Source organism: Ananas comosus, linkage group 1 (genome assembly GCF_001540865.1).
Source record: "Ananas comosus cultivar F153 linkage group 1, ASM154086v1, whole genome shotgun sequence".
NCBI lineage: Eukaryota > Viridiplantae > Streptophyta > Magnoliopsida > Poales > Bromeliaceae > Ananas > Ananas comosus.
In genome coordinates, this window is record NC_033621.1 from 22,801,134 (window position 1) to 22,825,012 (window position 23,879).

At 38.0% G+C, this 23,879-nt stretch overlaps 4 protein-coding genes across 20 annotated transcripts; 1 reads left to right on the forward strand and 3 right to left on the reverse strand.

The window, feature by feature from the left end:
• LOC109709415 (coiled-coil domain-containing protein SCD2-like) lies at window positions 653-9,491 on the reverse strand. Its single transcript, XM_020231689.1, has 17 exons — window positions 8,449-9,491; window positions 7,374-7,555; window positions 6,837-6,909; window positions 6,670-6,711; window positions 6,531-6,593; window positions 6,176-6,225; window positions 6,069-6,096; window positions 4,499-4,573; window positions 4,265-4,375; window positions 4,122-4,182; window positions 3,341-3,457; window positions 3,114-3,235; window positions 2,854-2,923; window positions 2,178-2,219; window positions 1,936-1,976; window positions 1,193-1,319; window positions 653-1,002 (listed from the first exon to the last, which is right to left on the reverse strand). Exons 1-17 carry the CDS (start codon window positions 8,839-8,841, stop codon window positions 896-898), a joined length of 1,704 nt encoding a protein of 567 aa, XP_020087278.1. The 5' UTR covers window positions 8,842-9,491; the 3' UTR covers window positions 653-895.
• On the forward strand, window positions 9,490-15,781 carry LOC109708598 (pentatricopeptide repeat-containing protein At3g26782, mitochondrial). 17 transcript variants are annotated; one of them, XM_020231128.1, is made up of 5 exons: window positions 9,490-10,464; window positions 10,603-13,072; window positions 13,185-14,271; window positions 15,399-15,461; window positions 15,545-15,781. In XM_020231128.1, the coding sequence occupies exons 1-2, from the start codon at window positions 9,496-9,498 to the stop codon at window positions 11,644-11,646; spliced, it is 2,013 nt and encodes a 670-aa protein (XP_020086717.1). In that variant the 5' UTR covers window positions 9,490-9,495; the 3' UTR covers window positions 11,647-13,072; window positions 13,185-14,271; window positions 15,399-15,461; window positions 15,545-15,781. The 17 variants fall into 17 exon arrangements, with proteins under 17 accessions (XP_020086717.1, XP_020086766.1, XP_020086388.1 ...); XM_020231177.1 differs by having other exon boundaries at window positions 13,185-13,261; window positions 14,171-14,271; window positions 15,399-15,781; XM_020230799.1 differs by having other exon boundaries at window positions 13,185-13,261.
• On the reverse strand, window positions 16,486-19,469 carry LOC109722163 (cilia- and flagella-associated protein 20). The gene is made up of 6 exons (XM_020250062.1): window positions 19,286-19,469; window positions 18,528-18,585; window positions 18,403-18,434; window positions 18,041-18,282; window positions 17,484-17,720; window positions 16,486-16,959 (listed from the first exon to the last, which is right to left on the reverse strand). The coding sequence occupies exons 2-6, from the start codon at window positions 18,578-18,580 to the stop codon at window positions 16,951-16,953; spliced, it is 573 nt and encodes a 190-aa protein (XP_020105651.1). The 5' UTR covers window positions 18,581-18,585; window positions 19,286-19,469; the 3' UTR covers window positions 16,486-16,950.
• LOC109711567 (cysteine-rich and transmembrane domain-containing protein A) lies at window positions 20,073-23,746 on the reverse strand. Its single transcript, XM_020234702.1, has 3 exons — window positions 23,567-23,746; window positions 21,901-22,153; window positions 20,073-20,452 (listed from the first exon to the last, which is right to left on the reverse strand). Exons 1-3 carry the CDS (start codon window positions 23,610-23,612, stop codon window positions 20,404-20,406), a joined length of 348 nt encoding a protein of 115 aa, XP_020090291.1. The 5' UTR covers window positions 23,613-23,746; the 3' UTR covers window positions 20,073-20,403.

Here is a 23,879-nt window from a genome sequence, read left to right on the forward strand (position 1 = left end):
TTAAATTTGATTGATGGAATAGTGGGATGCGACCTGCATCTTGCGGCAGCCACATTTAAATTGCTGTCACGTATTCATATCCAGGATAAAAATTTGTGTGCATCAAAGTTGCATAGAATTTTAGAAAAGAGCTAAACTACCCTCATGTGGAGTTTCTTTTTTTTAAAAAAATAGGTAGCACACTATCTGTTTCGTTTATTTTATTTAGAAATAAGCTTCGCTGGAAATATGAATCAATTAGGATTCGAACTTGGGACCTCGGGTACCAACCATTAAGTCTTTTGCCACTTGCTCTAGGGACAGTCGGTCCCTCACGTGGAGTTTCAATAGTGAATGAGCCACAGCAACAATGAACATGATCAGGATCCATTTTCAATGGATCATCACTAGTAACTTCAATTAATTAAAGTTTAATAACAGTGCTAAATATAGCTCTTCTATAGCTCTTCAGATATCCCTTTTTAAGAATTAGAAAAATAAAGAAAAAAAAGAATAGCCCCTGTGGGTGTCCTTTTTGTCTTTTCAGCAGTAAAAATGATAAAATCTTAACCATAAAAACCCTTTATTTGGTTGTTTGAATTACACAAGCAGAACAATGGATAAATCACAGCACAGTAATACGATCACCTCCATCAAAATTATACCCAAAAAGTAAAACTAAAAACACTTCATTGGTAATTATAAATGGTAGCAAAAAACCGTACACAGTATAAGGCCTTCAGTTTACACAATTTACAGATTTATATAACACAGCAAGGGAACCAAAGGATCAGCAGATTACACAAACTCAGACAAAAAAACAAGCTAAGAAGGTCGGAAAAAGTTGCGTGCCGGATCACTATTACATACATTGTCATAATGGAATTAGGGCAACTGAAATGGCTCGAACTCGTTGCTAAGAGTTATCGGCGGCTAAAGGATTTTGACCTATTTCTCTACGGGAGGCTTCCCACAGTTGCTGCTCGACACCCAACTTCCTCAATTCCGTTAAACCTCTCTCCACTGTAAGAGAAATTATACAATGTTATATATTAATTTCCGAGTTTCTGCTATAACTATCGTTCAAGTGAAAAAATAGCTGTCAATGTTCAGCAAAAGCCAAATTAGAAAATATGCCAAAGTGGAATAGTAGGTTGTGATGTGCAAATGACTTGTCATAGAGTGCAGAACATAAAGTAGGAGGAGAAATTACCATCAACAGCATCATGGGAAGTTGCTGTTTGAGTGCTGCGATCGATCCAAAATTGAAGCCTCTCTTCGGCGATATCCTCTTCCACACCGTGATTTTTGGCTCTTCTCCAGAAATATATTAGCCACGCCTAAGGAAGATTAAAGAAGATTAGATAAAGTTAGCAAAATTGTACAATAGGATCATAATTCCTGAATACTTTGATCTGAAACACTTTAGCTGCTTAGCAATATCGTATATTGCACTTCCACAAAGCGAAGGACAAATCAAAGCTGAACAAGAAAGATAAAAGGCAGCCTTGAGGTAGTCTTCCGTCAATTTAGAGCTCTAAATGTAAGCAGTTCGGTCTGTGTCCTTTGCTTTGCAAAAATTTTATAATGGAAAATAAAATACCTTTCGTCTTTCATTTACCATTTTGGTTAGTCGCAGTATTCATGTTAAGATTACTCTGTTTCTTGTTTTTCCTAAATACTTTTAAGAAGATGCATTTGTTCAAGTAAAAATATTGAGTTGTTGATATTATTTGATATAATTTATGATGAGATGAGGGAATAGGAACGCAAAGTAAACTATATCTGTAGTGATAAAATTAATTCTCTATCATATAAGAAGTCAGATATAAGACTTGTAATTATAATTGAAGGACGTGGAAGTGAGGACCAAAGTAGACCAAAGCACAAAGTGCAAAATAATAAACAAAACAAAGATGCATGCAACAAAAACTTTTTCAAAGAGATTAAAGCTACCTGCTTGAAAGAAACATCTTCTGCCTCCTCTTGGTTTAGTTCTGCAAGTAGTAACAATGTAGTTCAATTAATTACTATCATACACTATAACAATAGTAAAGTAAAATGACAACAATGCAGGTACATTACGTATTGTATCTTATTCATGCATGCTATTTGCAAGGTAATTTGAAGGTCGAAAATTTCAAAAGTCGCTCATACTAGCAAAAAAGCAAGATTGGAGATGATGTTCGATCCATTACCAAATGACTCGAAAAATTTGGGCTCGCCAGGTGCTTTGAAATCTGCATAAGCATCAAAAAGGAGTAAAATAGTAACTTCTCTGTTGCATAGAAGGGTTGAAAATGGAAGATGATTTACAACGAAAATATATCAAAATATGTTTTTGCATAGTCAATTAGTAATCCAGTTTGATAGCTCAAACTCAAGCCACTTTGGACCCCGACAAATACTAGAGACTTTTTTCTGGTCTATGAAATAAGGCTGTAGTCATGCATGGTGTAAATATTCCAAGTTACAATTTATTGCCATTGGATAACAAGATTGCACCAAAAATCAAGAAAGGTACAATGGACCTACCTAAAGAGAATCATGGCATGTTCTTTGAATAAAAGAAGACGCTATATATGACTAAAAAAATGAAGATGATATTAACAATGACAAATGATGAGCACAGCATAACTAGTCACTACAATAGATCTAACGAGTTCTTAGCCAAGAAAAGTATGAAGCCACGACACACTTAAAAGCATTTGTTTTATTTATTTAAAAAAAAAAAATCAAACTTTCAAGGATGATCAAAGTTTATTTAAATGCCTACAAGATAAAAGGTGAAGAAAGATGGAGAGAAGCATCACTCATGGCAAAAGGAACAATTGTTTTAAGGCTCATTTTCCATAATAATAAGAGCGGACAAACCTGAAGTGAAATTTTGAACTAAGTTCGGTCGGCGATGTTGACACAATGCAACGATGACAGCATCTTCCACCTTTTAAGATGTGCATTAAAATAATATAGGTCAAAAACACTAGATCCGTGAATGTTAGGACCATAAGCTTACAAAGGAGGCAAAAATTCCTTTCATGCCAATTGGTCAGCAACGTATAAAGCAAACTAACAGAAAATAAGCAAGGTAGAGATGAACATGAATAAAGCATGTAAAGACATATTATAAGAACCTTCAAAGATGCAAGTTCCCTGAGACCCATCTCAACTGAGAGAATGCTCTCTATATTGCCTTCCGCATTTACGTCACTCAAATCATGTGAAATTTTATTGCTTCTGTCATGAACAACTTCATCTGTTTGCCATAAACACCATAAGAAAACCTCGTAGGAGTGCACTAAGGGAAACCAAAAAGTATTATAAGACCATGAGTAGTTGTAATAAGGACAAGATAACTTGCCTTGATTGTTCGATTCTTCCTTAGCCTTCTGGCCAGCAGAAATGACAACTTCAAGTGGAAGAGGAGCAAATGATGACCAGTATTCATGCTTTGACACCGCAATCTCTGGATAGATGCCTGCAAGTATAATTTATAGAAGGCATAATACTAGACTATCAAGTAAACAACAAAATCTGCATAAAATTCAGTAGTGGTTTAGAGACATTAATGCCTATACATCAGCAGCATCTCTATTTTAGAACAAAATGTCATGTTTTGTCCAAACACTATCTGGTTCTTTTGACTACGGCGGGATGCTGAAATGAGTTTCTAGACACAAAAGCAAAAGCTCAAACATGAACCTTCTATTTTGGCTGCAGCAAAAAGCTGTCAGGAGATTTTAATGAAAGATTTGTTAATGCTTATTCGGACAACTCTAGGGTCTAGTCAAACAAATGTTCTGTATAAGCTAGCTCTAACCGAGCCAAACAGGTTCTAACATAGAAATAACGGCAGATGATATGGTCATTCTTCCCTTGTGATTCAACACTAAATTAATTGTGATTAGCGCAAATAGGCTTGTATTACATCCATGGGCAGGTATCATGAGGTAATGGAACATGAACTTGGAAAAAACATGATAGACAGAAAAATTCACTATGCGGATGATTAGTGATTGAACCAACTGCATCCACTTTCTTCTTATGTATCTTCACCGTGACTTATTTTCCAAGATAATGAATGGTAAACTTTCAAGTTCAAAAACCAACAGAACATTAGCAAGTATTGAATATAAAATTACCATATTGAACAGCTAAACCCCAGTAGCGTGCAAGCCAACACCTTTTAAGAACAACTTCTTCCTGAAAATAATAATAAAAAGAATGCTCAAGTTCTATTTATAAAAGAAAACAATTAAAGAAGGGATGACTCGTATGCACAAACCATCTCTTCCTGAGTTAAGATCATTCGTTGTGTCATTGAACGAAGAGCCTTTGTTTCAGATTCAGCTTCTCTTAGCTGCTCAGTGGCAGTTGCAACCTCTTTCTCAGCAGACTACACCAGATAAGAAAAGCCAACCACACAATACTGAAGTCGAAATTGCATAATTACCAAATTTGAATTGATTGACAATGTTCAAAATCAGAAGAAATGACAACTACCATTTCAAATGTGTACCTCTAATTCAAGCCTTAATGCTGATATTTCCTGATATCTTCCATCTTTTGTATCCTTGGCAGCCTTAAGAGCGGCCTGAAATAGAAAGTAGGTTTATTAGTTTAAAGAAGCAGTCAGTGGAATGTCCAAGGCAGTATTTTTATTTCTTAGAGCTGATTACTATTTCCCCTTCTGTTTTTGCACAAGTCATCTACCAAATTTTTTAACAATTGCCATCCTCACGGGAACTATATTGACAAATATAATTGCAGCCACAAAATAGTTACTTAGCAAACAATCTGAGCAAATATATAAGTCACTAAAGAAAGTAATGAAAGTATGTCAAAGAATAAGGTTTAAATTGTTCAGGAATTTACCACTCATGTTGCAGGTGAACTGATGCAATTATGAAAACTTGAGAATACAGTATATTTTCATGCAGAGAGATTTGGAGATTAAAGTATGATAGCTTTCCCCACCCCAAAAGTGTTTCATTCAAATATTTAGGAGCCCGCTAAAGGAACATTATGGAACATATTATTTCTCAAACTAAAAAATGAAAAGAATAGCAACGACACTTGCCTAAGGGTGCCCTACTTGTGTCTAAATGAAAAGCACTGATTTAAAAAAAAGGAAAAAGGATCTTTAATTACTTTCTTCTCTCTCAAACACTAGCCTAAGCCCAACTCCTGTTAGAGGGGCAGGCGCACCAAAATAGACAAATAGTGGGAGCAGAAAACAAAAAGGGGTGGGTCCTGCATGCTTCACATGCCCATTTTTAAGGTAGGGCTTTCCTACTGGCAAGTAAAGAATATGGAGTTTTAATGATTAGTCACAATAAAAGCAGCCTGACAAGTTTGTTAGAAATGCCAAAAGAAAGAGATATGGCTAACTAAGATCAATTGAATTGCTGGTCAAATTCTGTGTAATTGTTTAAGGAACTATTAGGTGGCATGAACATTTGGGCGACAATTGGTTTCCTTTGACACTCCTAGACCAAGGTTTTAAGTGCCCGTCGACACGGGTTGTATCCACCGTGCCGTACCGTGCCAACAAGATACCGGCACGATACAGACCTCGTGCCGATCGCACAGCTCAAAACCTTTTATTTTTTAAATTAGTAAGTAATTTTCTCAATAAAGTTCAAAAACTGTGATAAAAAGATATAATAAATAGTTAGAATGTTTTGTTGCTAAAGAAAGTAAATATTTCATACTATTATGTGTCGGCACACAAGAATTTTTTTGACCGGCACGCATCGGCACAGCTCGGCACGCACCGTGCCGTACCGTACCGGCAAGTTTCCGGAATTCCGGCACAACCCCATGCCACGACACATAAATCCTTGTCCTAGACAATCTTTATATCTTTGACAAGGTTGAGCAAAAAGAGTTAAAAAAAAATCATATTGTGATTCAAACACGACATGCATGGTCCTTAAGATTGTTCTGGTTTAAGATTGTACTGGCAAGAAAAAGTGAAGCACGTTGTGAGCCAAATAAGAATCACAAAAACAAGTTCAAAAAAGATATTTTTGAGAGTCTAAGGTTAGCTAAGTTAAACAACACAAATATACATATGTACATGTTACCTCTCTCTGACGGAGAGCCGCTTCCTTCCTGCAAATTGTCAACTAAATGTCATGATGTAAGCATAGTAAAGGGTTCCAGTAAATGCACAAAACACCAAGCAATCAACCTGCTCAAGAGTCGAGCCTCCAAAGATACCCCTTCTCCCAATGCAGCAACCTGTATAACCAGACACTAACTTTTCAGAATTGTTACTAATTCATCAAATGGATATGTTCTCCCATTATGAATAGTTAAAAATGTAAAGATCAAACACCTTAAACCTTTTTCAAGAACAACATAAATGAAGGATCAAATGAAGCATTCAGATTCTTTCATTGCTCAGAATCTTAGTTTACTTCTCGTACTCTTATTAGAGACCAAATAAACATTTGCGCAGTTGACAAATTTTCATACGAGGCAACATGTTCTTATTTTATCTATCTATGATCTACACTTTTGAATGATTACTCAGCTACACAGACCTGCTTCTCAAGTTCCTTGGTTCGGGCCTCTGCTTCCTGATATCTTTCTTCAGCAAGTCGCAACTATTAGACAAATTTGTGAAAGTATTAGTGGTCTGCACCAAAAAAGTTCCTCTCATCGTATAGAAATATACTTTACCTTTTCAAGAATGTTCTCATTCTCTTCTTGTAGCATATCAAGCTGCAGATGAAAAGAATGTCTTAGTTATTTGAACTCTGATGACTAATTATTGATCTGCATATTTTACACCCTAAGCAGAAGATGAAAGGAAAAAAAACAAATGGAGTTTAAAACAAAGTGAAAACCTCATCTTGAAGTGCAGAAGCCTCACGTTGATCTGTTTCTCTTGAGTTTAGATGAGTTCTATCTGCTGGAAACCTGAAGCACAATTAATCAGCTTAATACCAACTTGTTCTATTCTACTGAAGTGTGGAATCAATGAGACGAATAGGAATTTATGTAAGCAAAGTAAGCCTTTAAGGGGGAAAGGAAGTAAACTATCTGTCTTGCTAAGAAGAAGATGACAGCTTAAAAGAACATATATGCCTACCGATGGATATTTCTACATAGAGATAAGGAGACCAATGAAAAATTACATTAGAAACTGTGACTTCAATGATACAAAGCCATGGTTCCCTTCCCTCATCAGGGACTACAATATTTGGTGAACAACCACAAGAACACCATTTATTGAGAATTTACATCTCATAGTTGTAGAGCAGGTAGAGAACCTAGAGGATGCAATTCAAGGTTAATAATTGGTCCTGCGATTAAATTGTCTAAGAGAAACAGATTATTAAATAGGCAGAAAATGTCAAAGCACAACTCAAGTATCATGTTACCTTTTCTGCCTATGCTTATCAGCTGGAGGGTCCGCTGCTGGAGTAGCTGCTGGAGTAGGAGATTGGGTTCTCACAGGTGTTGTAATTGGTGGCACCACCGTTGCTGTACGAACAGAGACTGATGGCCTTTCGGTTGCTGTAGTGCGGTTTGCTGTAGTATGCTCTACAAAGTTCTGACCTAACTAATAAAAATGACGAAAACAAAAAGATTAGCAAGAGATCAGTTATATAACCCAAATAGCATTAACAACCAAATATCAGATCGCCTAAGCATATGAAGACTTGTGTGCCTTCTGCAAATAATAATAATAATAATAATGCCTAATTGCAATAGAAATGCTTCCCAAAGCCAGAATAAAGTTCCATTACTTGTAAAGACCTAATTTGAGCCCTACGAGCCTGCTTGGCTTTTCCTAAATCTCATATAGAAGTGTTGTTTGAGTAGAACAGTTCAAATAAGAACTACAGTGTTTTTATTGGATCAACAGCTTCTTGGTGCAGTAGAAGCAAAATTCAAATTGGAGCATCTGTTATTGGGGCCCGAAAGCTCATTTTAGCTTGTGGCCACACAAAAAGATTAAGAGCTTTGTCAAACAAAGGCCTGGTTAATGGAAGGTTCTGTTTCCTTATAAGACAAGCCCATCTAGAAGCCAAGCCAAACAACCACATTGTTTAATACAACTACACAGCTGGTAAAACCATAAAATTAGCAGCATTTGTAGTACAATTTCAAACTTCACTAAAGATCAGTCATACTAGTAACTCTTCCTTTCCACTTTTTAAAAACAGAAGAGGTTGGAGGTACTATAAGTCCTGTTTTATACATCTATTTTCTTGTATTGTGTGTGAAGGGCCAACAAATTGTGAATCCAACATCCATTCAGGTTACAAGCCTGTTTAACAACCAATGTAGCGAGATGCAATTTAAAATGTTCAAGTTTGATTTAATATACAAACGTACAAAAAGTTTACACAAGAAAAAAAATCAGATTGGTTAAACTTCCCCAAAATGCACAATCTGAATTGACAAGAAATTAATAAGAGACAAAATAATTCGATAGAAAATGATGATCACCGCAGGTGAGGTAGCTCGGTTTGGCCCCCGCAACAATGAAGCCCCAGCACCGCCGCCATTGCTGCTCGCCACCGCCCCACGGCGACCAGCGCCGTACCTCAGCGCCGCGCCGAACGCCGGGAGCTCCTCGCCGTCGTCGTCGTCGTCATCACCAGCGCCGGCGCCCTGCGAGGCCATCACCTGCGCGAGGCGCGCCGCGGCAGCCCTCGCCGCCACGTTCTGCGTTCTCCTGACCCCGGAGATCGGGGCTCCGCCGCCCCCCGCCGCCGCCGCCGACGGCGACCGGCGGTAGCGCCCCGGCGAGAGCCCTCCCGGAGACGACGAACCCGTGCTGCTCGACCCGCCGCTCCTCTGCCGCCCGTACACCGGGCTCGCCGCCCGGAACCGGTCCATTGCAGCCACCTCCCCCGCCGGCGCAGCCGCCGTCGCCGCCGCGTGGAGGCTCCGGATGAGAGGAGAGAGCAAAACCCTAGGATCAGGATCCGACGAGGGAGATCGCGTCGTAGGGTTTTGGGGGTGTTGGGGTTTGAGGAGGGGGAGTGGGGGGGAGAAACGGAGGAGACGATCGTGCGAAGTGGAGGCGAACGAACGAGAGGAAACGTGCGCGGATGCTGCAACAGCGATATTCTCGGTGGATGACGTGGCATCTGATCCGATACAACGCTGATTCTTTAGCTTTCGTCCTTCTCAATCTTTACCGTTGGTTTTATGGGGATTAATTTAGTAACGGTGGATGAGTGGAAAGGAGGAAAAAAGCAAAGCATAGTGTTGAAAGTTGAAACTGTGGAGCGGATCCGAGATACTGCTTAGCTGGAGAGGTGTAGCAGAGAAATTTCGACGTGGCTTGTAATCGTTTCGTGGAACTGGTCTACCACGTTATCAGTGAACCGAGAATATAAATTTCCAATTTTGGGCTTATGCGGTCCATTTTAAATCTGGGGCGGTCAATTCGGCCCATTTACACGAATACCAGCCCAGTTTCGTATCCTCTTCTTCAAAAAGGAGGGAAAATAATAGCTTCGTGCTTAGAGTGAGTGGTGACATGGAATGAAGAAGCTCGATTTTTTCGTTCCCATTTTGCCCCTCCTATCGTCTCCTTCCTCCGTCTCCAAACCCTTCTCCTCCTCCTCCTCCAAAACCCTAACCCTAACCTTAGCCCCGACACCGGCCCCGACCCTCTCGGCCCTCTTCGCCCGCGCCGTCGACCCCTCCTCCGTGGCCTCATGGAACTCGGCCATCGCCGACCTCTCCCGCTCCGGCGATCCCTCCGCCGCTCTCTCCGCGTTCTCCTCCATGCTCCGCCTCCGCCTCCGCCCCGACCGCTCCTCCCTCCCCCCCGCCCTCCACTCCGCCGCCGCTATCTCCGCCCTCGGCCCCGGGCGCCAGCTCCACCTCCTCGCCCTCCGCCTCGGCCTCCTCCCAGACCTCTTCGTCGCCTCCTCCCTCGTTCACATGTACTCCCGCTGCCGCGAGCCCTGCGACGCCCGCGCCGCCTTCGACGAGACCCCACGCCGCAACCCCGTCCTCTGGACCGCCATGGTCGCCGGCTACGTCCACAACGACCTCCCGCTCCGCGCCCTCTCCCTTTTCCGCTCCTTCCTCGCCGAGGAGGGCCCCACTGCCGTCGACCCCGCCGCGGCCGTCTCGGCCCTCGCGGCCTCGGCTAGGATTCCCGACAAGCGCAACTCTAAAATAATCCATGCGCTTGCTGTAAAGATCGGTATTTGCACGGATTTAGGAGTTGGGAACACTCTAATAGACGCATATGCTAAAGGAGGGGGTGATTTGGTTGTCGCCCGTAAGGTGTTCGATGGAATGCCTGAGAGGGATGTGGTGTCGTGGAATTCCATGGTAGCATTGTACGCACAGAACGGGTTGTCAGCGGAGGCGCTGGAGCTGTATTGTAGGATGTTGAATGGTGGAGGGGTGCGGCATAATGCAGTCACGTTGTCCGCTGTTCTATTGGCCTGCGCCCATGCTGGGGCTTTGCAGACGGGAAAGTGCATCCATGATCAGGTAGGTTCTTTGCTTAGGTCATGCATTTTTGGTTTATGGTTTTGATCTTTTAGCTTGGTTTTGTTTATGGGTCTATGTTTTGATATATTTTAGGCTTGCTAAGGTGAATAATAATTTGTCCGACATTAAATCTTTCAGGTGGTAAGGATGGGTTTGGAGGAAAATGTATATGTGGGCACGTCCATCGTCGACATGTATTGCAAGTGCGGGCGAGTCGAAATGGCGCGAAAGGCGTTCGACCGCATGAAGGAAAAGAATGTCCTGTCATGGTCGGCCATGGTTGCCGGTTACGGCATGCATGGCCGTGGACAAGAAGCTCTTCAAGTGTATTCCGAAATGAGAAAATCCAGAGTAACTCCCAATTACATAACGTTTGTGTCGGTCCTCGCTGCCTGCAGCCATGCTGGACTTCTTAAAGAAGGCCGTCATTGGTTCAATGCCATGAAAGAAGAATATAATGTAGATCCTGGCGTCGAGCACTACGGATGCATGGTGGACCTTCTTGGTAGAGCAGGTTGCCTTGACGAGGCTTATGGTTTGATAACAGGAATGAAGATTAAACCTGATTTTGTAGTGTGGGGGGCTCTTCTTAGTGCATGCAGAATTCACAAAAATGTTAAATTAGGGGAGATTTCTGCAAAGAAACTGTTTGAGCTCGACCCGAAGAACTGTGGGTACTATGTTTTGCTCTCGAATATATATGCAGATGCTGGGAGGTGGAAAGATGTGGAAAGAATGAGAATTCTTATTAAGAAAAGGGGAATACTGAAGCCACCAGGGTATAGTTTGGTGGAACTCAAGGGTAAAATCCATTGTTTCTTTGTTGGGGACAGGAAGCATCCTCAGCACAATGAAATCTATGCCTATTTGGAGAAACTCTTTTTGAAGATGCAAGAAGCCGGCTACGTTCCGGATACAGGATCAGTTTTGCATGATGTAGATGAAGAAGAGAAAGGGACGGTATTGCGTGTTCATAGCGAGAAGCTGGCTGTTGCATTTGCTATTATTAATACAGTTCCTGGAACCGCGATCCATGTAATCAAGAACCTTAGAGTTTGTGGAGATTGTCATTCGGCATTCAAGCTGATCGCTAAGCTTGTTGATCGAGAGATTGTAGTTAGAGACTCACACCGATTTCATCATTTCAAAGATGGGTTCTGCTCCTGCGGTGATTATTGGTGAAAGCATATGGTGGACTAGAGCTTCCATTTTATCCTAGATGATCACAAAGAGTTCTGACTTAGAATTTGTGAAATGGGTTAAGACTTAAGATGGTCATCTTATAGGAGAAAGGTTACATGTAGAGCATGCCACATAACCGGTGTCATTGATTTTGGACACAAAAAAGGGTCAAGAATGCTGCTGCAAAATGTAGGAAAGTTCAGATATTGAACTAAAATTTCTCAAATGGGTTAAGATGGTTTTTTTATGGGGAAAGGGTTACATGTGGATCACGAGTTTTAACTTGCGTCATTGATTTTGGACACACGAGAGGATGAAGAATGCAACTGTCTACTGCAAAATGTAGGATAGTTCAGAGGCTAAACCATTTAAAATGAAAAAGTTTGAGGCATGAGGACTACATGATTCTGTGCATTTTACCCACATTTATAGGGAGGTTAATTCTTCCATGGAGCATTCTTATGAAGGATAGTTATGGCTATCATAATTTATTCTTATTGGTTAAAGTTGATCTCGGAAGTATCTTATTCTTTTGCTGATGAAATAAGGACCAGCAGCTGGTCGATTTTCGCTCTTTAATGAAGATTCTCTCAAATCTGTGATGGGACAAATATAATGCCAGGTGACTACAGAGTGTATTTACATGGGAGTCATCTTGTGATTTTTTTGGTTGCTCTAACCGATTTTGATAATGACACACTTATATGAGTTAGGGGGGCCAATTGATTAAGTTCAGTTGAACAACTGAAAGTGAGACCTAGCAAAGAGCTCCAGGATTGTGCTCATTACCGTTGGCGAAAAGGTTATTCTTTCTACAAGCTACACCTTTTTTATTTGGTTGATGTTTTTAGTGATACATTCAACGCATGGAATATGGAAAGCTTAATGCAGACAGTCTTAACTTATTGGTAGATTCAAAGTGAAACGCTTATCAATAAGTTTTACTTGTTTACATAACAACGTATCTTCTTGGGACGATACTATAATGATGTATTATTTGAGGGGAATAAAATCTACTGAAAAGTGTCTTTTTTTTAAAAAAAAAATTGATGCCACATTCTTCTTCTTCTTCTTTGCAATAATGACAGGTTACTTATGTAAATTTTTCTGTATGATGCTAAGTGTTCTAGAAGTATGCAAGAGCTTGCTTGTTGGAGCTGCTGTACAAGTGCTGTTTGAGATGAGCCAGTCTAAAAGGCTTTCATAACTTTCATTGTCCCACTATACTATCTAACGGACGCCTTTAACAACTAGAAGCAAAAGCTTTGGGTTGGAGCTTTTTCTTTCAGGACCTAGAAATCATCTTGGTTTTGCTTCAACCAAAAGTTTTAAACCAGCCTTCACCAAATAGACTCTTTAATCACATAATTCCTTAAAGGGTGTATTCCATAAAGGGTGATGCTTGCTAACGGATCACATAGATCAGGTGTGCTACTGTAAACTTTCCTAATTTGAAACTCTGGTTTATCTGATATCATTTTGGTATGTTAGCTTAGTTTTAATGGATATTCTTTTGTTTTAATTATTCTTTTTTGCAGGTTTCTTGCACAAACTGCTCAGTTATCAATTAAACAACAATTCGAGCAGATCAAAATTCATAGTAAGGAAAAAGATAGTAAGTTACCACAAACATACTTCTTTTTCTTTATTCTCGTTGATAAGAATGCATCACAGTACTGCACAATTCAGAGATGAGAATTACCTACATAGTAATTGTCACAACTAATCGTAGAAAGGCTTCAAGGAGAACTAAACCATCTTTCTTTCGATCTCATAAGAAGATTGAGTGGTTGAGGCAACAAGAGGTGCTTTTCATTACTCTCCCTTTGTCGCCTTCTCCTTTGGTTTGCTCTTCTTGGCCTTCATGAAGCAGAAGCATGAGCAACATGGAGATTGAAACAAGAACTTCATTCTATAGTAGTAGTGGTGGTGGACGAAGTGGTTTCAATTATGTAGAAGAATTTAGTCTTTCTTCACCTTCTTCACCTCCTTTAAATAATTAAATGATAAAAATGTATGGAGACCCCTTCAATTATAGGCATTTTCCAAAAGGTCCCTCATCTTTTTTTTGATTGACACCCGGTGGACTTCTTTTTTTTTCTTTTGTTGAATTATTCTAGTTAATTTAAGTCAATGTAATTTATTGAAAGTTGATCAAAACCATTAAATTTAATAGAATAGAATTATTGATGAATTTGATACAAATTTTGATTTGTCTTACTAAAATCATTAATTCAAATAAAAAAAAATGAAAGTTAACCATTCCTTTGTGGGTAGAGGGTAGAGGGGGCCATTTCAAAACGGGCTATAGTTGAAGGGGTACCCATACATTTTTACCTAATTAAATCCACTTGTGCGGATTCCTTTCCATCCCACTTTTTCTAAAGAAAGATGCCAAAGAATTTGGTCTAGGAGAGTTGGTATGGACACAATTTAAAGTCACCTTCACTGTATTATATACTTTGTGGGTCCTGTTTGCCACTGATAAAATATGCTCTGATAGCTGCAATTATTATTTGTTTAGGACTCTTGGGTTATAAGCAAATAAGAGTGAGAGAAATTATGTGCTGCTTAATAAAATGAAGGAACTTGATGTAACTGGTTTGAGATAAATCATGTTCCAAGGTATTATCCAATGGTGCCTTTCCTATCGAATGTGATATTTCTGAGACAAAAAAAGACAGTTGTAACCCACGTATCTAAGCAGTAAGAACTAGAATGCCATGTATTAATGTATGAATTATGAAATTATAATACCAATGAATATATTGTGCTACCAGTCCCTATACAGTTTGTCAAATTCAGTCCTTCATCTCAAACTTTGTGCTTTGTATATGTTGCATTCTTACATCCGCATAACAAATTCATCAACTAATTTGTAACTAGACCATTGGCTGTAACTTAGTTGTAGTATTGATTGAAATATGTGATGGGGTTGATTATCAATGGATGTATGTTGCAGAGTAGTATGGATGCACTCTGTCTAGGCAATAATTTTTTCCCAAGTTTGGGGGCATTCAATTGTTACCCTCCAATCAACCATGCATGCTTGCTTAGGAAAAGAAAATTATGTCACTAGAACTTTTGGTGGAATTAGAGAAATGAATGTCGGTGGAATGGTTAATATGGTTTGTTAGTGTTCAGTTTACGATGAATGATTAGCTATGATATACAAAGAGTTTGCAGGGAAGAGAGGAAGTAACAAGAAAATGTAAGAAAGCCGAAGTCCCAACTCTTGTTCTTATATGAATACAATTTTGTGACTAATTGTACTCTTGTTCTTGATGACCTGTTGAGGAGTTGAAAAGAGTTACTGTTCCAACTCTCATGGTAACTGTGGTTATGGTACTGTTAACCATGGTTAAGGTGGCGAATTTGACTAAATTGATATGACGGGCTCTCTAGAGAGACAAATTTGATTGATTTGACTTTTTTCACTGTTTCTTTTATAGGTAAACTTCTTTCTCACATAAGTGTAAGATGGAGATGTATGTAATTAGATATAGGCTAGTTATCTCTACATCTATCTCATTTGGCCGCATGTTAAGTAGTATAATAGGATAAAATTATCTTGTTTAACTGTTGCACTTCTACTAACGTTTAATTTAAGCGCAGATCGAGATACAGTAGAAGATGGACCTTCATTTGCAAGTTTAACTGTAGCATTTTAGTACAAATGTGATAAATCAAGTAGAATTTTTAGATTTACATGCATTTACCATTGCAGTGACTATTGAAACCTTAAACTGCAGGTACTGGGACAACGTGTGAATTTAAAGTGAATGCAAAGAGGATAATGCTGTAGCATAGGAATGGTACATTAGGATTCCCTTTGTAGTGGTGTGCATTTGTTGTGGAATCAAATGATGTCTCAATTAATGGTGTGATGTTGATGTAGATGATGATGGGCCAAGACAACCACCATTTCCTAGCCAAAGCTAAGTTTGCGTGGATAAAGGTGAGCAATCGCATGCACATGTGTAGCTTGCCATGTGTGACTTTTAGAGATAGCCTAATTCCACCTTGTCTCCTAATAATAGGGCTAGTTTTGTACCTCCCATGTATGATTGCACTTACTTCATAAGAAATTAATACCATTTACTGAACCCCTTCACTCTAACATTGTACTAGACAATCGCTGCCTTGGACTTCGTTCTCATTTGATATTGCTGTGTGCGCCTTCTAAAAAAATTAAAATTGTGTTTGGATGAGTAAACATCGGTGTCATGTGAAAAGATTTAATTTTGAATAAATGCTTAAATCTTTTAATGAACAAAATTTAATTTTGAACTTACAAATACAATAAAAAAAGTTCTAGTACGAAACAAAGAATCTGTTACAACTGGAACCCTTTTCAATTCTCAAAATGGGCCCTAAAAACATGCCTTTAATAACAGTTTAAACTCCCTGCTCCAAAAAATATTTTAAAGATCTTTTTCTCTTTTTTAAAATTGTCGCCACCTTAATATCGTTTGTTTTGATTTAATAATATCCGTTAAATGAATTGGGAATTCTATAAAAATTAACAATTCATCCGACTACCGACCCTTAACAATAACAAAGCCAACAATTTCACCACTAAAAAGCGAGGAGATTGGATAAATTTGATAAAACTATCTTGAATTTAACTAAATTTCTTATCCATTATATCTAAATAAATTATTATATGAAAGAGGGAAAAAACCAAAAGCCAAGAAAAAATAACCCAATACATATTAACCCAAGAAAAAATAACTAAAACCAAGAGAACAAAAACAAAAAGACGACATGATGTCGCACCTACACGCACGCACAGATACACTCCGAGAGAACGAAAAAGAATTAAAAAAGAAGGAAAAATAAATAAAAAGCAACTCATAAAATCTTCCTGCTCACTAAATTTGCTTGCTCTTTTCCTTCACTCCCAAATATTTTTTTTTTTTTTGGGGATGTGGAACAAAAAGTAGAGAACATTACATAACCATTTCTGTAATAATTGGTTTTCCCTTCAAATGGAAAGGCTCTTCAGCAGTTTTCATTTGAGACTAGGGTGGGAAAGGAAAGCCACCACCCATTTTACAACTGGAACAAACAGCAACTGAAGATATTGTTCTAAGATGCCTACATTTCTTGATATATTGACCAAATTAACAACTCTTCAGATGAAACTCTAAATCCATATGCTAGTTATTAGATAATATGAGCAAGTCTAAGATTTTTTCAAAATAAAACCAAGAAGGGCCCGTCAACAAGCACATCCAGACATATGCTAGTTATTGTAATAGCAACTTCAGGTATCTGAATCCAATTTCCTTCAATCATGTGCTATGTCTTCTGCATTTCAAATAGGAGAAGTTATGTTAAAATCCAAAATAAATAAATAAACAAACAAAAAGCTACAAAATCTGGCTAGACTTGTCTACTCGAACCTTAAATTCAAGCATTCGACTACCGAGCTACTAAAATTGTTTCATTATAGCCTTTCCTTCAAAGCCCGTTACGGAAGACTCCATCATAACTACCATAGATGATACATACGGCGGTCGGATACATTCTTATCACTTTATACAATGGCACACAATGGCCGTACAACTCCTTTTTTTTTTTGGCATTTATTTTCATTCTTAGTGTCAAAAAACATCACAAGTTTGCGAAGGGACAAATGATTAAAGGGTAAGTACATTGGCATTTTTGCTAGTCCCTCTGATAAGTTTTGGCCCAAAGGATTACAATAAAGCATTTAGAAGTTCAGGAGCCAATTGCTTGCATATGAATAATGGGAGGTGAACAAATATTTAGTGAAGAGTTCATCGACTCTTAATGTTATTTACACAAAAGGAGAAAAAGTGGATGCTTACTTGAGTGGGAAGATAGAGTTTGAACTCCGGTGGGAGCTCTTCCTCTGAGTATAGACGATCGGAGAAGTATATTCTTCTCAGGCGGCAGTTTGCGTGGACCTGCACGCGAAGTGTCTCCACATAATTTGTTCCGTACGCTCGCCTCGTAAGATCCGCGAGATTTAATTGAATATTGTTCCACCCATCCTCAAGTCGCAGCGGCATGGTGCAGATAAATGGCTTCACCCTTGTTACAGACTGTCAGTAGAGCAGTTGTGTGTCAAAATTGCATCAAGTTTTAGAGGCAACTAAAGTTCCAAACATCCAATAATGAGAAACAAAAATATGCTTGAATATTCTATATCCTTTACAACCTTCTCATCATGCAAATACTTATAACGGCACATAAACTAGAATCAATGAGATTTAAATATTTGAAATTGCTGCCTAAATAATCAGTAAATCATTTTCCCTAATATTGTTTGTGAGGGAAGAAAAAAAGTTTAACTAACTGAAGATATGACCGACCGGTCATTTGTAAGTAAATTACTCAAAAACAGAAAGTAAAACTCACGCACCTGATAATTTGATGCTCTGAAACGCCTGCGAACGTTCTTATCATCCAATATTTGGATCTCAAAGGTGAAATATTTTTTCAGGTTCTTTACAATCATCACCAGAAAAGAAAGCTTGATTCCAAGTGTTGCAGCAGGGTCGGCAGGGCAGGTGATGTACGTCGATTGCACATTCGACCCAATAATTTCAAGTACGTTAGACTGGATGTCTTCGTCCTGTGGCCGTTTAATATGCCCATTAACAACTGCAATTTCCAAGCGCTTCAGTGACAGAATCCATAACATTCCTAATAGTGAACTACTATATCAAAGAAATAGAAATAAAAAACAATAAAAGAATGAACACAAAGGCAAAACCTATGCACCTTCTTTGTCCCATATCTGCAAAGGCTTGCTCCTGCGCAAACAGTTCAAAAGCCAGTGACTACAATTAGGTTACATTTCACACTGGTAATTTGCATAGAGATGACACAACCGAGAAGTAGCGTACCCAAGGCTATAAAGGATGGATAAGAAGCCTGACTGAAATGTATTCTTGAACATAGCTCCTGTTCACGGCGATGAAATCAGAGGAAAGGAGAAATTATTTTTTATCACCAACATTGATAAAGTTTGCTCATATCGAAAAGATATATGATTTTGAATCTTTGATTCAAACAAGAGTAAAGAATCACAAAGCATTTGGACCATTACAAATTTTTATCTACAACAACATAACATATGACATTATACAGAAATAAGGCACATCAACTCGAACATTAGAATTTTTTTTCGGCAACAACATAGTATATAAAATCATAATTAAGAAGACATATCAAACTCAGCTTATTAAAAATAAGGGAGCAAAAACTCCGCTTATTCCCTATCGCAATTTTCGCCCCAAAAAGCTTAATTTGATTTTTTTTTTTTTTTAAATCACCAATTATGCAAAATTACTAAGTTTGATCGAATGCAAACAAGTTCGTTCCGTCCAAAGAGCTTACTTTGGTTCAACAAACCTCACCAACAGACCCAAAGAGACCTTTTTTTTAATCAAATCAAGCATTATAGGCCAAAATTGATACACAAAAAATAAGTTAGGGAGCTTTTCCGCATCAAATCGAAGTTATTGGGCCACATCAAGAAGGAAAATTAGCGAATTTTTATGATTTTGGACTTAAAATTGTTACAATCCTCTTGCAGAAACAAAAGCTGGAGAAAAATTAGGGAGACAACGGGGGAGAGGAGGAGGAAGGGATCGAGATGGACCTTAATGCGGCTATAAGGAGGCGGAGGCGGAGGCGGAGGCGGAGACGACGAGGGAATGAGAAGGAGAAGAGGTGCCCTAGATCCGTTTCTCCTCTCTCTCTCTCTCTCTCTCCTAGGGTTTTTACTCCCTCTCCTCGTCGAAGGCTCGAAGCTCAACGAAGGTTCTGGAGGATGAATGGTTCGGGACGGGTTCGGTTCGTTTTGGTACACTTTGGTTCCCGGTCCGGAGCCAAATTGGGCCTTGGGCCCGTTCTTCGGAATCCACAACGCAACCTCTTCCTCGGTCCATAGAGCTTCTCAGCAGTTGCCTGGACCTGGTGCACCACGTCATCCGTGTGATCCCGTAGCCATCAACAAAAATTCTCAGCATATTAGATAGATGGACGGTGGAGATTTATGGAGGGATGGGGATGGAGGGCAAGGGGCTGCTTGGTCCATATATTACGTGGTGTACCATATGCAGGCAACTAATTCCCAGTTGGCCTGGGGATTAAAACAAAATGTATGGAGATTACCTCAACTTTAAAACTCTCTTTAAAACAAAATGTATGGAGATTACAATGGCCCTTTCAGCTACATTTTTTTCCCTTTTTAATTAAACTCTCTTTAACTCTTAATTTTCAGAATTAGGTTATTTTATACAATTAAAATTACAAATTTCATCAAATTTATTAATAATTCCATCAATTTTAAACAACTAATAATTATTAGATCTGTTAAATTTAACAAAATTTTAAATCTTTACAAAACTAGATAAACCATGAGATCAATTACTACATTACAGAACTTAGCAGAGAAATTCTTCTTATTTCCATACACTTAAACAAAAGCAAAGCTTCATCACAAATCTACCAGCAACAATACATTGTACCACTTCTGCTTTTAGACAAATTACCCATAATCACTTACACCACATATATATATATATATATATATATATGGCAGTTTCCTAAGTTCTTAATATTTATGATTTATTAACAGCCAAACCCCACTTACATAAGACAATACCAAGAAAACAGCAACTACTGTCCGAGAATTTTCCGCTAATTCGAAGGTTTTCTAGACTGCAGAGAGCTAAATAATTCAGACACCAGCAGGAAGCTCCGATCTGTAACTTCTTAGAAGCAGCATTCTTCGAGCACACAGCAGCAGCAAAGCGCAGCCAAACTGTAAAACGAACAGAGAATAGTCAACTTCGAATCAACTGAAAAGAAACTGTAAGTTCTAGGATTTGCAAGAGTAATCGACTAGAGCGAGCGAAAAGTAACGTCGGAGAATTGAAAGTAATTCAATTTAGTGCTGCTGTTAATATACAGAATATGATGACCACGAAAACAAAATTTTTGCAACTGTAAAACATGTTTCTAGAAATCTGGTCTAGCGAGGAAATAAGCTGATATGAACATGAAAATGAATCTGAAACACGGTCAGAGAACAAAGTTTGTAGTACTAAAATGTAGCAATGGACCAATCCAGATATCATATTATTCAGACAACCCAGGCCATTGTACCCGAATTTGACGCAGCAGTTCAGATAGTTAAATACATGATAGTAACAGCATAACTTCAATCCATTTTAATCTTTTTGCGCAGAGTCCAGAACCCATCCTTATTTCTACCAGTTTTTTTTTACTTTTTTTCTCGCTCTTATCGGCCGTGAATCACGCATAAGCCAAATTACTCAAATGCCTCTATGCATTCCAAACACGCCCCATATCAAGCTAAGATAACCTAGCCCTATGTAACCATCAGTAATAACAACACACAAATTTAGAAAAAAATTTAAAAAAGTTCTTGCGAATATCTGATATCTGATATTTATTGATGAAATCAATTAACTAGTTTACCCCCTTCTCGAACTAAACACAAATTACAAGTTTGTGCACCTAAAGATACTGAGCTTCTAAACATCCAGCAACCCAAAGGGGAAAAAAATCAAACATCCAAATTGACAACGAGTTCTTGAACTTCAAAATATATGTTATGAACAAAAGGTAAAAATGTGTGGAGGCGCCCTCAACTATAGGTCAATTTCAAACAGTCTCTTCAGCCATTTTTCTTTTGATTGACACCCCCACCAAACTTTTGATCAATTCTTTCATTTTTAAGTTATCTCCATCAATTAAATCAAATTGTGTTATTTTCACTGTTCTGAGCACATTTTCAATTTACAGAACTAAAAATACCGCTGACAATTAACAACTGATAGCCAGCAAAATCAATAAATTTTAACAAATCTTCGATTCAGTTCACCGAATAACTCAAATCAAAACAACTAGTGGTTGAGGGGGCATCAATCAAAAGAATAGTATTTGAGAGATTGACGTTGCTTTATATTACATGAAACAATTGTTTTTCTCTAAAAGCTTAATCTAGCATAGAACGGTGATTTTATATTTATATATTTAGCACTTTCCCTCATGTCTGGCTCGAGACTTTCGTTTAGCCCATAACATGGACTTGAATTAAATCGTAAACAATCAATTATGCTAAAACATGGCGGGACTTGAACTCAGAGATCTTGCTCTGATATCATATTAAATATAAAATATAAAAACACTTTGAATCCGAAAAAGGAGAAAAAGGAGAAGGAAAAATGCATGTGAGGTTCATACCATCCTTTTAAGAATGAGGGGCAAAAATCGTCATCATGCCTATGGCTGTGCTGGTGTATGTGAGATTGAGGTGGTGGCGGTGGAGGGTACCCCTCATAGAAATACCCTTGGTAACCGGGCGGCGGCGGAGGGTAAGCACCACCGGGCGGCGGCGGATAAGGCGGCGGAGGATAAACTCCTCGCGGCGGCGGCGGCGGCGGCGGCGGCAGAGAACCATATGGTGGAGGTGGAGCAGGGTAAGGATGTGACACTCCTGCATATGTTAAACCAAATTGAACTACACAATACTAAAACTCATCATCTAATAGTTCTTCCTAAAATGTCGAATTTTGATGGAATTTTCAATCTAACTTACAACAACAACTCCAATTAAACAAGAATAGATAATAGGGGATCTATTTTGAGTGGATCTACATATAATTTTGACTAGATATCATAACAACAGGAACTTTACTACTTCAATAAAGGAAAAGATGAAAAAGAAAAAAGAAAGGAAATTGAACATCTGGAAGCATCTGCAGGTTTGTAAACTAATCGATCTGAAACAATTTTATAACTCTACTAGCTTCTTTAACATTAAGGTATCGTTTGGTTCGAGGATAAGCAAAAAGTGGCTATTCCAGGGATAGGTATAAATTGAGGTAGAAGCAGGGATTAGATCAATTTTGCGTTTGGATGAAAATTGGCCTATTCTTGGGATTAAAAAAAATAGCGTTTGGTTAGGTAAGATAGAATAAGAAAGATAGTGGATTTTTATAAATAAAAAATAATCATATTATCCTCTTATTATATTGAAATTTAAATTTTAAAATTTCAAACTTTAAATTTAAGATCAAATTTAAATTTAATAAATATAAAATATCAAATTTTAAATTTCAAAATTAAAATATCAAAATTAAAATTTATAATTTATAATTTATAATTTAAAATTATAAACTTTAATTTTGAGATTATAAATTATAAATTTTAAAAATTTAAAATTTTAATTTTTAAAATTTTAAAATAAGAATAGGGGTGGGAACAATTAATAAAAATAATTTATTATAATAACTTTATAGATTTTTTTAAAAATTCTACTTAAACTTAAATTTAATAAAAAGAATTTATTATAATACTTAAATATAATTTATTATAAATTTTATTATAATATTTAAATATAAATAATATGTATTAATATAGTATAATTAATAATTTTATAATAAAAATAATGTATTATAATATATAATATATTATATTTATATGCTTTAGTTTTAATTCAATTTATAATTTTAATTAAGTTTGAAATTAAGCATTGAAATAGCGCTATTCCACCAAAATGGTGGAATAACAAATTCCTTGCTATCCCGGGATAATCGGGAATAGCAAGGTTTGACCGGGATAAAATATCCCGGCCAGTTTTCATTCCGTTTGGCGGAATAGCGGGGATAACTTTCGTTATCCCCGCTTATCCCCCCAACCAAACGGGGCCTAAATGTTTAGATCAGCAAACCCTAATTGACCCCACAAAGCCCATCATCTTAATTTGGACTAAGCAACCCATGTAGGGCTCAAATCAAGCAAGCAGTGGCAGAATCCAAGAGAATATCAGAATAATTTTATGTGAGGTAAAAGATTGTTTCTTTTTCTTTTTCTTTTTCTCTCTTTTTTCTTCTTTTTTTTTTTTTACCTGGTGGAGGGTAGGTTTCCTGAGGGGGAACTTGTTGATAGCTCATTTTCTGCTTCTGCTTCTGCTTCTGCTTCTGCTTCCTCTTATTTTTCTTTTTGGATTGAGTTTTTCTTGGTTGAGAGGGTGAATAAAAGGCTTGGAGCAGTACAGCAATTAAGACTCTTTTGGGGCTTCAGCCAATAGATACTTAGCTGTCTCATGTACTAACTACTATGTATTCTACACAAATTGGCTGGACATGGACTACCAAGTCAGCTGTGGACCACCAGTTTTGCTGTGGTATCTCATCTCACATATTATTGAATCTCATCAT

What these genes read in the sequence shown, in the direction of transcription:
- LOC109709415 (XM_020231689.1), bottom strand. Translation starts at nt 8,841, where the DNA reads ATGGACCGGTTCCGGGCGGCGAGCCCGGTGTACGGGCGGCAGAGGAGC. An exon ending in CATTAAGGCTTGAATTAGAG is followed by an intron (nt 4,376 to 4,498) that starts GTACACATTTGA and finishes TATCTGGTGTAG; the next exon opens with TCTGCTGAGAAAGAGGTTGC. An exon ending in GGGTTTAGCTGTTCAATATG is followed by an intron (nt 3,458 to 4,121) that starts GTAATTTTATAT and finishes TTATACTTGCAG; the next exon opens with GCATCTATCCAGAGATTGCG.
- LOC109708598 (XM_020230435.1), top strand. Translation starts at nt 9,496, where the DNA reads ATGAAGAAGCTCGATTTTTTCGTTCCCATTTTGCCCCTCCTATCGTCT. An exon ending in GAAAGTGCATCCATGATCAG is followed by an intron (nt 10,465 to 10,602) that starts GTAGGTTCTTTG and finishes TAAATCTTTCAG; the next exon opens with GTGGTAAGGATGGGTTTGGA.
- LOC109722163 (XM_020250062.1), bottom strand. Translation starts at nt 18,580, where the DNA reads ATGTTCAAGAATACATTTCAGTCAGGCTTCTTATCCATCCTTTATAGC. An exon ending in TCCATCCTTTATAGCCTTGG is followed by an intron (nt 18,435 to 18,527) that starts GTACGCTACTTC and finishes CTGTTTGCGCAG; the next exon opens with GAGCAAGCCTTTGCAGATAT. An exon ending in GCAGATATGGGACAAAGAAG is followed by an intron (nt 18,283 to 18,402) that starts GTGCATAGGTTT and finishes TGGAAATTGCAG; the next exon opens with TTGTTAATGGGCATATTAAA.
- LOC109711567 (XM_020234702.1), bottom strand. Translation starts at nt 23,612, where the DNA reads ATGAGCTATCAACAAGTTCCCCCTCAGGAAACCTACCCTCCACCAG. An exon ending in GGAAACCTACCCTCCACCAG is followed by an intron (nt 22,154 to 23,566) that starts GTAAAAAAAAAA and finishes TAACATATGCAG; the next exon opens with GAGTGTCACATCCTTACCCT. An exon ending in CCCTCATTCTTAAAAGGATG is followed by an intron (nt 20,453 to 21,900) that starts GTATGAACCTCA and finishes TTCGTTTTACAG; the next exon opens with TTTGGCTGCGCTTTGCTGCT.